The sequence below is a fragment of the Paramisgurnus dabryanus genome, chromosome 19 (genome assembly GCF_030506205.2).
Source record: "Paramisgurnus dabryanus chromosome 19, PD_genome_1.1, whole genome shotgun sequence".
Classification (NCBI taxonomy): Eukaryota; Metazoa; Chordata; class Actinopteri; order Cypriniformes; family Cobitidae; genus Paramisgurnus; species Paramisgurnus dabryanus.
The window spans coordinates 24,934,448-24,946,541 of NC_133355.1; the positions used below are offsets into that span (position 1 = coordinate 24,934,448).

General features: G+C 37.5%; 2 protein-coding genes across 4 annotated transcripts in view; both read right to left on the reverse strand.

The window, feature by feature from the left end:
* Positions 1-1,227: 1,227 nt before the first annotated feature.
* Positions 1,228-10,324, reverse strand: gtf2h4 (general transcription factor IIH, polypeptide 4). Of its 2 annotated transcripts, XM_065294042.1 has the most exons (14): positions 10,204-10,324; positions 9,766-9,881; positions 8,775-8,879; positions 8,551-8,682; positions 8,286-8,471; positions 8,077-8,185; positions 6,928-6,996; positions 6,753-6,836; positions 5,640-5,808; positions 5,417-5,547; positions 5,293-5,340; positions 2,419-2,497; positions 1,717-1,778; positions 1,228-1,628 (listed from the first exon to the last, which is right to left on the reverse strand). In XM_065294042.1, exons 2-14 carry the CDS (start codon positions 9,879-9,881, stop codon positions 1,518-1,520), a joined length of 1,401 nt encoding a protein of 466 aa, XP_065150114.1. In that variant the 5' UTR covers positions 10,204-10,324; the 3' UTR covers positions 1,228-1,517. The 2 variants fall into 2 exon arrangements, with proteins under 2 accessions (XP_065150114.1, XP_065150121.1); XM_065294049.1 differs by lacking the exons at positions 6,753-6,836; positions 6,928-6,996.
* Positions 10,325-11,034: 710 nt separating this feature from the next.
* The window catches only part of polr1h (RNA polymerase I subunit H), a 30,230-nt gene continuing 29,170 nt past the window's right edge, over positions 11,035-12,094 (reverse strand). Inside the window, exons 1-5 of one of the 2 annotated variants that reach the window (XM_065294500.2) lie at positions 11,936-12,087; positions 11,710-11,829; positions 11,521-11,624; positions 11,317-11,426; positions 11,035-11,200 (exon numbers count right to left, since the gene is read on the reverse strand). In XM_065294500.2, the coding sequence (XP_065150572.1) occupies positions 11,176-11,200; positions 11,317-11,426; positions 11,521-11,624; positions 11,710-11,827 (357 nt within the window). In that variant the 5' untranslated portion in view covers positions 11,828-11,829; positions 11,936-12,087 and the 3' untranslated portion in view covers positions 11,035-11,175. Of the gene's footprint in view, positions 11,201-11,316; positions 11,427-11,520; positions 11,625-11,709; positions 11,830-11,935; positions 12,088-12,094 lie in introns of those variants that run through there. The other variant, XM_065294499.1, reaches the window with a different exon arrangement.

Consider the following 12,094-nt stretch of genomic DNA (forward strand, 5'->3'; position numbering starts at 1 on the left):
AATATAAAGCAAAACTATTATTCTTCCGCAAAGCAATGTAGTTCTTCTGAAAAAAAAATCAACAACATGGTTGCCAAGCAACACAATGCAGTGGCCACTGGTAATTTTCAACGGCTTTAAAAAACGTTAAAAAAATATGTATAAATAGCATTTTTACACCACTCTAGTATTTGTTAGAATTAGGGCTGTAAAAAATATTGATACTTGCGAGTATCGTGATATTTTGTTTGGCAAACTGTATCGCTTCTCAAAAGTGCAATATCAATATTTTTTAATTAAAATCATACAAGATCCACGGCGGTTGCTTTGTTGGGAGTTTACATAATGACCACTATATAATAGCCTATTCTTCTTATACCTGAACTTAAAATGTGACAGAAAGTAGGCTACTAACTCAGGGGTGTGCAACAAATTTGCTAAGGTTTGCATAGACCCTTTTACAGCTCACGTGATCAAATAGCCTGCGCGTGCATTTTGGCAACGGAAGTGGTTATTCCCCAGTGGTTCTAACGTGTTAGCAACTCAGAATGTTTCATAACAGTTTAACAGCATCAAAACGTCTGTTTGTTGTGTTTGGTTGCACTAATATATTTGGCCACTTTATATATGCTAACGTCTTCTATCCACTCCACTTTAGTACACGTATGTTGTAGCTGTGTTGAAAAAGTTGACTTTTTAAAATATTTTTCTCTGTCTGTGATGCTTCACTGCTGATTCCTGCCATACTTCAGTTGCCAATATGCGCGCGCATATGTTGCCACGTCATCATTGTGTACAAACAGTAAAAGGGTCTATATGGTGGTCTCAATGATATACCCCTCTACATACAGCATCGCAAAGCAACACCTGTATCGTGGTACGCTTGTTGTATCGCAAGAGTCTTGCTGATACGCAGCACTAGTTTCAATGCATTTTTATACAAATTAAATATAAAATTATTATATTAGTATTTTTCCCCACTGCAATAAGTCTTAAGTTGTCATGACAATTATGAAAAAATATTGAAAGTTGTCATACAAACTGGCTTTATTTTGTATTAATTTAATTGAGGTAAAAACTGACTTAAAGCTGTTCTCATAACAGTATTTCATTAAGACTTAATTAACTTATTCTTCTCATCCTGTGAATTTTCATAGGGTCTCTCTTCATATCTGCCTATTAATTTGTGACTAAAGTGGAAATTTTATGGACTACATTTCCATGTTATCAAACAACAGAGAAAAGCGCTCAGTGTAAACAGTATTTATTTTGACCTCAAGCACAAATGTGAAATCTTCAAGAGCAGAAAGTTACAAAAGCAGAATAAGTCAATATTGTAATGATTATGTACATACCATAGGCAGATTAGAAAATATCTAAGATGTTTAAATGTTTTCTAAACAGATTAAATAGATAGTTTTCATACATGAAAAGGTTGCCTCTGCCTTTTGTATATCACAGGTCTGTCACTTGACAGCGTACAGTTGATTTATGTCATTCCTCACGTGACAAGGAAATACTGTGGTCTTGTTTTGTTTTCATGTGTGACTCTTTTGTCTTTTCCAGAATCTCTTAACCTCGCTGTGTCCATGCGGTGTCACCACCATGACCCTGTTAGCTGGGTTTTGCCATACCAATACACCTAAACCCTGTAGGACAAAAGTTTCACACAGGTCAGGTCAGAACACTTTAGACAAACTCTACATAATCAACATATGCAAATATGCATTTCTTTACCTGAGCTCTATCCCGCAAAACTTCAAAATCAACCTGGGATAAAAACTGGTTATATAATACTCCTAAAAAACAAACAAACATGGTGTTAAAGAGGCAAATTGGATTTGTAACTTCTACACAACACTATCATATAAAAACTTACAAAGCACAAAATGCATCACTAAGACTTCAGTCTGTTTTATGTAGCGTTATGGATTTTGATATTTACATTTCAGAGAATAAACCCTGTTTGTCAAACATGGAATAGAAACAAACTCCCATGTTATATTACCATTAAAATGCTTTGATATTAAAATGTAAATGTGGAGCTCAGATGTAAAAGCCGCTAAATGCCGCCTCCTTCAAAAATGAGATAATGATATCAACCGAATGCTCTTGGCTCGTATTATAAATTCATCAAATACTTTTGCTTCAAATCTGCATAACCCTGACCTTAGGCTATTCAGAAATACCGGTTTGTTAGCATCCGAGCTCTCCAAATATTCCCACAGGGTGAATTTAAATGAAACATCATCAGTATATGAAAGAGCAAAATGTATACAGCTATTCAAATAATTTAAATAATACAGAATAAGTGCATAATTGTAGTGGAGGTGAAAGGAAAACATGCTTTGGAACAGATACCTTAATTTTAACATGGTGGTACATTTTTTCCAGGATCAAAATTTATTCATGCTAATTTCAAATAGAAAGACACTTTACCCTCTGTGAACTGTAAGCGATCTTTCTCAAGCTCCCACAGTCTGATCTGATCTGTTATGGTTGGGGGGAGTGCAGGGGTCTGAAACAGATTGAGATACAGAAGCACGCTCACATACAGAATAGTGAATGTTTGCACAGCAGTACAAAATAGTCATGACTATATGCTGCAAGGGAGACACCTAAGGGACATCTAAACCTAAAAAGAGAAACTAACAGGATTAATTGGATTTTAAATAAATGGGATTAACAGGGTTTAAAATAAATTACATTATTAATGTATCATTAAAGTATTATTTTCTTTTAAACAAATCTCACAGCTACCGAGATTTATGTGAAACTAAACTTAGAGGGGTCATGTGATACGATTTCATGTTTTCCTTTATCTCTGGAGAGTTAAAAGCCATTCGTGCATATAGAAGATCCGTAAAATCGCAAAGATTAAAGTCTCGAACCCAAAGGGTATTCTTTCTAAAAGTGAAGGCTCATCTACACCTGTCTAAAACACTTCATTCAAACACACCCCCATATATCTATGTCAATACGTGGGAAGATTTGCATTTCTCCACCCAAAAATGTATAAACAAAGGCGATTAAATTTTTATTCTCGCTATAGTTTTGTTGCCGTCGCCCCCATGTCGTGGATCCGCTGTATCCGCTTGTTAAGTCTGACGCAAAGATTATAAAAAAAGATGGATGATGCGATGTCGCTTCCTTCCGTTGTAATGAATTGAAGGGAAAATGTCTGACCAATGGGTGCTGCCATGTTACGTAAAATCATCAGTTTGGAGCCAGGGCACGCGTAGAAGGAATCGTCCGTGGAGCTCCGATGCAGTAGCCTGGTCCAACCAGACTCTCGTACATTCATTTCATTTGTCCATAGAGTCTGGCCACGCTCCATTGCAAAGTGTTACTTCCGTTAAGGAGGGTCCTCTGTTGAAGTTTAAAACTATTGGATCTGCCCAGAGTCACTCTGAATCTGCCATAACCAATCGCTAACGTTTGGTCGTGACTTATGTAACTCAGTCTGGCACATGACCTCAACGTCATTGTTCTTAGCCGTCCCCCTCTGTTCGCTGATTGGACCTGCAGATTTTTGCCGGAGAAAACGAAACTCTACACAGCAGTCCCAGGCGTTGTACTGAAGCGAAATGAAAATTAAGCGGAAGCACGTAGGAGGGCGGAGCCAGGCTACCGAGGCAGAGCCGCGGTAACAAATTTCCAAAACGCTTGCCCGCCCTTGAACATCCCATTTGACTGGTTTGCTAAAATAGGGTAAGTTACTTACAACTCATTTTGTCGGAGGAAATAACACAGGAATCGAAAATGACTAGTTAGTTATATCTTCAATCTTCCCTCGAAGCTCAGAGAGTCCGCTCAGAGAAGCTGTCAATCACAAATGTCAATCATAACGACACGCCCCATTTGTATAGCATTAAATTACTATATAAAAAAAATTATCACAAAATAAAACAACTGAACATATCAGCGTGATAACAACTACCTTAAAGACCAAAACCATCTTTCGGAAAACTTTATCGGAAGTGTAATTTTTTTATATTTTGACCCAAGTCCCGTTCGTTTGAATGGAGAGGGTGGGGTTTATGACTTGTACTGCAGCCAGCCACCAGAGGGCAATCAAAGAAGCAGCGGCTTCACTTTTCAAGATGTATGAGGCAGGCACACCCATAGATATGTATAAAGGCAAGATGTGCTACTGCCGAGTCTCTAACGTCATCCCCCGGCGGCCATCTTACCACAGGCAGTTCGCTCACTCATAGCATTGTGTTTTAATGGTGCAGGTATTTTTAAATGACCATAACTTGCTCAATTTTCTACCAATTGTCAAACGGTTTGGTTTCTTAGAACCATTATTAACGTGGCTATTTTTTGTTGTATAAGTATGCAGTGTCATAGGTACATCTTTGACGTTTATAACAAACCAAACGGTTTGAAAATCGGTAGAAAATTAAGTTATGGTCATTTAAAAGTAACTGCACCATTAAAGCTCATGCTACGAGTGAGCGAGCTGCCTGTGGTAAAGATGGCCGCCAAATGCGGACGTTCCACTCAATTGGCCAGCAGCGCAGGCGAGACATCTAGTCTTTATACATATCCATGGGCACACCCGGTCTGACGTCATGCAGTGCTTCCGGGTCCAACTGATCTCAAATGCCATAGGGAAATAACAAAAAATCATGCTAATATACACTCGTATCATAATGCAAAACTACGAAAAACACCCAATCCTTATTTTAATCTCCATAACAAAATCTGAGATGACCATGGACTTTTGGACATGGATTTTTTACGAATTATTAATTTATTGCTGTCTGTGATTCTCCGAGTTTTTAAAATTTTCATTTAAATGTGTAATATATATAAACAGTGCTCAGAAATAGTTTTTTTTAAATAATAACTACAATTAAAATTAGTGCAGGCCCGGTAACATTATTCCTTACGTCATTACTTAACAAGGCAGATTGGTTTGGGAGAACATATTCCAAATATGGTAAGGGGCGTATCATTTCCATCACATGCTTTTAGTATTTGGCCAATCACAAAGTACTGGACAGCTAGCCAATCAGAGCACACCGCGATTTTCAGAACAATGAGCTTCGTAAAAATCGTTTTAGAAAGGCAGGGCATAGAGGAGCAACAATAATGTACGGTAGATGGAAAATTATGTGTTTTTTGAACATCATTTGACCCCTTAAAACTACAAATATCAAGACTTATCTCAAAATATACCTAAGTTTTAGCATGAAAAGCATGCATGCAAAAATCTGTTTAAGCGTCACAATCTGTCAGTTAAATGTTTGGTACCTTGTAACGTACTATATAGACACAGAAAATGCAGGAAGAACTTCTTATTACCTGTTTAAGCATTACAGGGTGAGCTCGGGTCCTTAAGAAGTGAATGATCTGTAGATTACATAAAACAGTCAGAAAAGTCAAACTAGTCAAAAGAGCAATAGCGTCGTCTGTGTTTGTCTCTCACCTGTTGTGCAGTTAGGCCATTAGCTATGGCCTGCTGCACTGATTCTCTGGTGACCTGAGCAACCACCACATTAGGAAAGCGATACAGCATCTCACTAAATAGAGCCACAAGTGCGATCTGTAATTCAGAATCTATCAAACAGAAGGAGATAAAAGGTTTTTCGTTTAATGATCGTGTACAGTGTAATGATCCATTTTAGAGTGGTATGTGTGGGTGAACACACCGGTGTAGGCGTATATGCGATAGTTGGTTTCTACAACAATAAAGCCTGTGTCTCCTGTTCCTGGTGTAGCTCCAAGCGCAGTGGAGGCGGAGCCAGACGTAGGGTTCGCTGTGACGCCTGCAGTTAGAGTTATGGCCAACCTTGTGGGGTAATACCTTCTCGATTTCCTCTGTCAAAAATGCAAATCATTGACTCAAAGAATGTTCTCGATTCAAAACAATTTAAGCATCATGGATAGCGTCTGTACATAAAGTACAATTTTTTATAAAAATTCAGAAAAACAGAAAATAGTTGAGAAAGTTACTGTGCCTTCACACCGCCACCGGCGAGAGCGTCAATGAAGCCAGAAGTCATTAATTTTCAATGAGAGCCGGCGTTGAGCAGCGGCGCATCATGTACGGTGTGAGCCCGTGGCGGTGTGAAAGCACAGTTAGAGATAAGGAAAACTATTACATGATTTTGATCCTGAATGTAGTGGTAAAGATTACTTTAATGTTAAGTTCTTTTTAGGGTTCAAAGAAATGTCCAGACACAAAATGAACCGTACCCGACGTGCATATGCATAAATAATTTTTTTAAGAAAGATCCGACCCGAGACAAACCCGAGAAAATTAGACCCGAGACCGACCGGACCCAGTGGCAATTTTTTGTACCCTGCTGGACCGAATTGTAAACGTCTATAATCTGCAGCCCCACACACACCAGTCAGACAGAAGGAAACCTCGTGGCCTCCCAACCAATTTTGCCCGCCGTTCCATTTATTTTCATTTGTAATCTGACGACAACACCAAGGTAACCTCTAAAATGTGCATTCAAAATTGATTGACAGGTCTGGCTCAATATAAATGAACCTACCGCCACACAATGTCGCAAGCACTCTTGGCAAACGGAAGAGGGGTTGGAAAAGGACTCGATGCACACACGTGAGATAGTTTGGGTCTTTCGAGTCCGTTTGGCAAAAACAGATTCATTTTATATTACCCAAGTCCACTAATATTATACCCGACCCGTGTCCGAGGCACACGTGTCTTGAAAGTTTTAGGGTCTCGGGTCGGACCTCTGATTTTCGGATCTAAGTGGACCCGTGAAGACCTATACTTTAATCTAGCTGACCTTTCTTTGGAAGACAAGGCCAAACTCTCGTAGATGCTGCAAAAATGTGAGTAAAGACTCGCTCATGCCCTCCACAGAATAGTCCTGTAGTTTTAAAAGAAAAAAACAACTTTAAAACTTTGAACAACAAAAATTACCTGGCATATGGCAAAATGGACCTGAATATTTGACTCACCCGCCCAAGAGTGGAGAAACTCAGCTGGAACAAAAAGGAAAGTATCTCCACCAGGTCCATACCTCTTGACTATGAGTGACAGAGAGATTATGTTATAATTTTTTTTCATAACCTTATGAAACCCACTAGCAATGTTAACAACATAAATCATAATTAAAGCTGCAAGAAGCGATGGAAGGGCCCTCGCACGCATGTACACCGCCACCCTATGGCCTTAGTAAAGCAGTGAACCAGGGGGATATGAATTTAAGTTTTTATCATCACACAAGGTCTTGAGATTACACTGGTGAAATATGATGTTGATATGGTTAAATATCTAAGAGCAGTAAGTCACAGCGTTAAACATGGTATTTCCTGCTGCCTCTAGGTGACGCTATGAGTGTTACTGAATTATGCCATGTTGATGTGTTTTCGGGTTTTCATGAGTTTTCGGGTATGTTTAGGGCCTCAAAAATGCAATCCATTTCAGAGAAGAAGAAGAAACGGAGCAAAAACAATAGGGTCCTCACACCCCGGTGTGCTCGGGCCCTAATAATAGCCAGATCAGACTGTACATACGTATAAACAGTGTCAATATTAAAGAGCACCTATTTCATTGCTAAAAACAACGTTATTTTGTGTATTTGTTGTAATATAATGTGTTTGTGTAGTTTATGGTTGAAAAACACATTATTTTCCACATATCGTACATTTTAGTAGCTCCAGGTTTCACTTTCTTCCTGAAATGCACAGTTTTGAAAAGCTCTGTGTCCCTGATTGGCCAGCTAATCTGTACATTGTGATTGGATGAATACCTCTGATGTCAGCCGTAAATGTTATGCTCCTTCCCATGTTTGAAAGAAATCTGAATGTTAGAAATCTTGTCTACATCGCCAATCCCAGGAAATAAACTATTGCCAACAATCCGTGTGTTTGTAGTAGTCCAAGAAAAGAGATTTACATTAAAGACGATAACTCGTGTCACCGTTTACTTTGGGGTTTGTACCTTTTGCATATCGTTAACATGTACTAATACACACTTACAAACCAAAGGAAATGTAAAAACATAAATCGGACAATAGGTGCTCTTTAAACTGATGTCACTGTCTTATACCATTATGTTAAACATTTTATGTCATATATACGAGAAGATAACCAGAGAGCACCGACCTGTGCAGTTTTAAGGTACTGCAGGGTAAAGTACCATAGCTGAGAGGCTGTGTCCAATAGCAGAAACTGAAACCCTGCTGACGTGATGCAAGGAGCCTCGCCAGTCTCACTGAAAAAAAACATCATCAAGAACATTTTGGTTAACCTTTCTTATCTGACCTACATTGTTTAAAGCATTTAATCACTGTAGTGCCAACTGTGTGCCGTACCTCCTCATGAGTCCCGCTTGTATGAGCAGCTGGGACAGATCTTGGCTGACGGCAGCGCTCGGTGAGCCCACCATGAAGTGTAGGATGACCTCCCAACGCTCCATGGCATAGCGATCAAGACTCTCCACATCTCTAGCGTGACGATCTGGACCGAGACTACTGCCCTCATCCGCCCATGGTTTACCGCTAACCGATACAGAAGATCTGTTAGGTCACTCAAAATGAGCAAGAATATTGGGCGGGTGTACAATATTACAATCCTCACCCGCCGAGCAGTGCTATCCTCAGGTTGTCTTTAAACACAGGGTTGAGCACAAAGCCCTGGAGTCCACCCTGAAGCTGCTGAACGTGCCAGAGTCGTAACCCGGTTAACACCGACACGCATTGATCGTGGTCTCTGGGAAAACCAAAGGCAGAGTGATACATTGATATATGTGTGATGTATCATATTACAGCTATTGTGTGACAACACACTAATATGGTACTCACTTTTGACTGTCTTTTTTTACCCACAGAGCAACTGCGGCTTGTGGTAGGGGGTGGTCTAAAAATAACATCCGCATTACATAATTTTTCGCCAGTGCTGGAAGTTCCCTGCATCCAAATGAAGAAGAATAAGCCAATTAGCATCACTCATTGAGTAACCTTAGTTATATCAATATATACAGTGCCTTCAGAAAAGTATTCAGACTCTTAAAGTGGATAACTTTATCACTTAAAACTCATCTTTGAGCATCATATTAGCATATGTAAAAGTTTTTCCTGTCACAGTCATCATTTCTTCGTGCTTTAAAAGAGCTTAAATGTCCGCTGCAAACTAAAGCTTTTGGAAAATTAAGGAATCTTGGCAAAAAATTACAAACACTTGTGCAAAGACTGCATCAAGACCCAGGAGAATGAATACTGTTATCAAAAAAAGAATGATCAACATAATATTAATATTTTGTTGCCAAATACTTTTGCCAAATAAATATATATTTTCTCCATTTTGTAATATGCCTAAATTACAAATTTTTAAAAGTTATCAAACCTGGTGCAGAATTTAAAATAAATAGTGTGCTAATATTCCCTTAGACATCACTTTTGGACACTACTGTATATAAATGTATGACTGTCATGGCATTAGTTGACAAAATATTAAGCTAAGAGGCACTGTTAAACAATTTAAAGACTTTTCTTCCAACTAACTTAACCTTTATTAGTTGGTTTTATAATCATTTCCTGTTAACTGGATGTAACAAGTCAGAGTTTTCAACAGATGTTATTAATTACATCAGACATGTTTTACTAGCTTCTGCCATCAGAAATATATTTTGTGTTAATTGTGCACAGTAAATATATTTATTTAGTATTTAAAGCTTGAATACACTTTCGTGAAGTGCTGTGCTTGTGCATTAATGAATTCCACTTTATAACAGAAATATATGTGCATAACATAAATATATATGAGCTCATATTTAAAACAATGCGGCATATGAACCTGTAGACAGCCAGGCATGTTGCTGGATGATTGTAGAGTCTGTCCAGTATATCTGGGCTCAGTTCCCCCAGAAACTCGTGTAAGTTTTTACATTGGAGCTGAACGCGAAGCTTCATCTGTAAAAACACAATATCATGTTCATGTGTTAAAGGTTATTTACTTTAAGACATGTTACATTCAACAACACGTCGTCAATTTTGCTGCTTCAAATGTGCTTTTCTCTTTACAAGTATGTGTGACCTTGAACCAAACATATTCACAAGAGGCCAAAAACAACGATTATTTTAAATACGACATTCTTTTAAAAAAAATACAATCTGCAGCTTCCTGCTGTCTACAGAGACAACATCCTAAATCTCCTCTTAAATGTGTCGCTGTAACATGTTGGTGCAACATCTTTTCTCTTCAAAGTAAATATATTGTACAGTAAAAACTCACCTTATTTTACCAGCGTCAGCGAGCATAGTAACGTTAATAATAATCCATTAAAAAAAACAGATTTCTTTCTTTACTGGTGCGTACTATGCTTTCATCGGCGACGCCATGTTGATGGTCACATGATCACTAGATTGGGGCGTTTGATTGGCTAGTTCCTGAGCGTGGGCGGGGTCTCTTCTCAAATCTAATTTTTTTTAAAGTCTATTCAATGATCATTTTCTTGTTTTTATAACTTTTCTTTTATACATATTTTTCATGCATTTATTTTCAGAGGTGTATACTAAAGTATTTTTATATAAAAATAAATTTTTAAAGATTCGTATTTTATCAGTGTTTTTCTTTGGAAAATATACATTCTAAAGCATATTATCATGATTTTTACTCCAATACATTTCATACTTATAAGTTTTTGGATTATAATCAATATTAAAGTACATTAAACATATAGTAAAAAAAGTACTTTCGTACTTTTACACAAGAAAGTTAAATTACACAATTTTATGTAATTAGGTATTAAATCAATTTTAATATGCAATACACATTAAAAGGAATACACAGTATGATTTTATGCTTTAAAATGTAGTGAAGATTTTCCCAAGACAAACATTCTGATAAAGCACAGATGCTTGGAAAATGTAACTAAAATACTTAAGTAGTATACACCTCTGTTTATTCTTGCATTGCTTAAACTTATTTTTCTCCAGAGAACACATAACATTTTTAATAACATTTTAAAAAATGCAATAAAATATCCATTCAAAAATGCATGTCTCTTTTTTTCAGCATTTTGTAATAAAATTTATATCACATATATTAACATGACCCTATTGTTGGATACATGAATACTTTATTTTTTTATAAAACTACAATGTACATTGCAAAATTGTAATAGACACAATCTTTAATCATGAATGTCAAGCAATGCATCTAACTGAACTGTAAATCACAAATGGAAAGAGGATGAGAGTCGTCTTAGGAGTCCTCCTTTTCTTGGTACCTGTCAAAATAAAAGTTATTAGTTTATCTACACCAAAAGTTAATTTACAATCAATAGCAGTACTTGATTTTCAAGAAATAGGACAGACACATGAATGCCCAAGGTATTAATTATACCTGCAATGTATACAGGTGAAGAACACAGTCTGTCCTTCATCAGCAGATCTCATCTGTCTTGTGTGATACACCATTCCCTCTTTATTACAGCGTGAGCACTTCCTGTCAATCTGTTGGATAGGTTGCAGAACATCAATAACAGGTGGCTATATACGTTTACATTAGTTACATTCTTTGTATAAGATTGTGTTTTAAAGAACTTACCACAGGTCCCTTCAGTTCTGCATCCTCTTCACTCTCTACAGTGCTGGAGCTCTGATCCAAAGGATTAAACGTCACTGATGACTTAATGACTTGACCTAAGAATTCTGAGAAAATGTATGTACTTCATGAGCAAAGTTTTTTAATACAGTGTTATTGCAAAAACATCAAAATAGACTCAGCAGCTCTCACCTCGTACTGGGATATTGAAAGAACAGCGAGGACAAGTAATAGCATCTTGCAAACCAGGGACTGGAAGAATGTTTCCACACTCAGGACAAAAGTTGAGATCACCTCTAAAACATGACATTACTGGAAAACACGGATTTAACATTAACACCAAAAACGCACAAGGCTTAAACAACATTTGTGACACGTGTTTATGATAGTGACGGCCATCAATTTAACCGCAACTTACCGTTGAATCTCTAAAACCACTAACTTAGAAAAATCACACAGTAAATCTCCCAATATTATAGACAGAAAAGCATTGTCGATTTGTTAAAAACACACGAAGTTTTCTCGCAAGGCAGTTAATCGAGTCTCACGCGGTCCTTCACGAAACACGCGAGTTGGT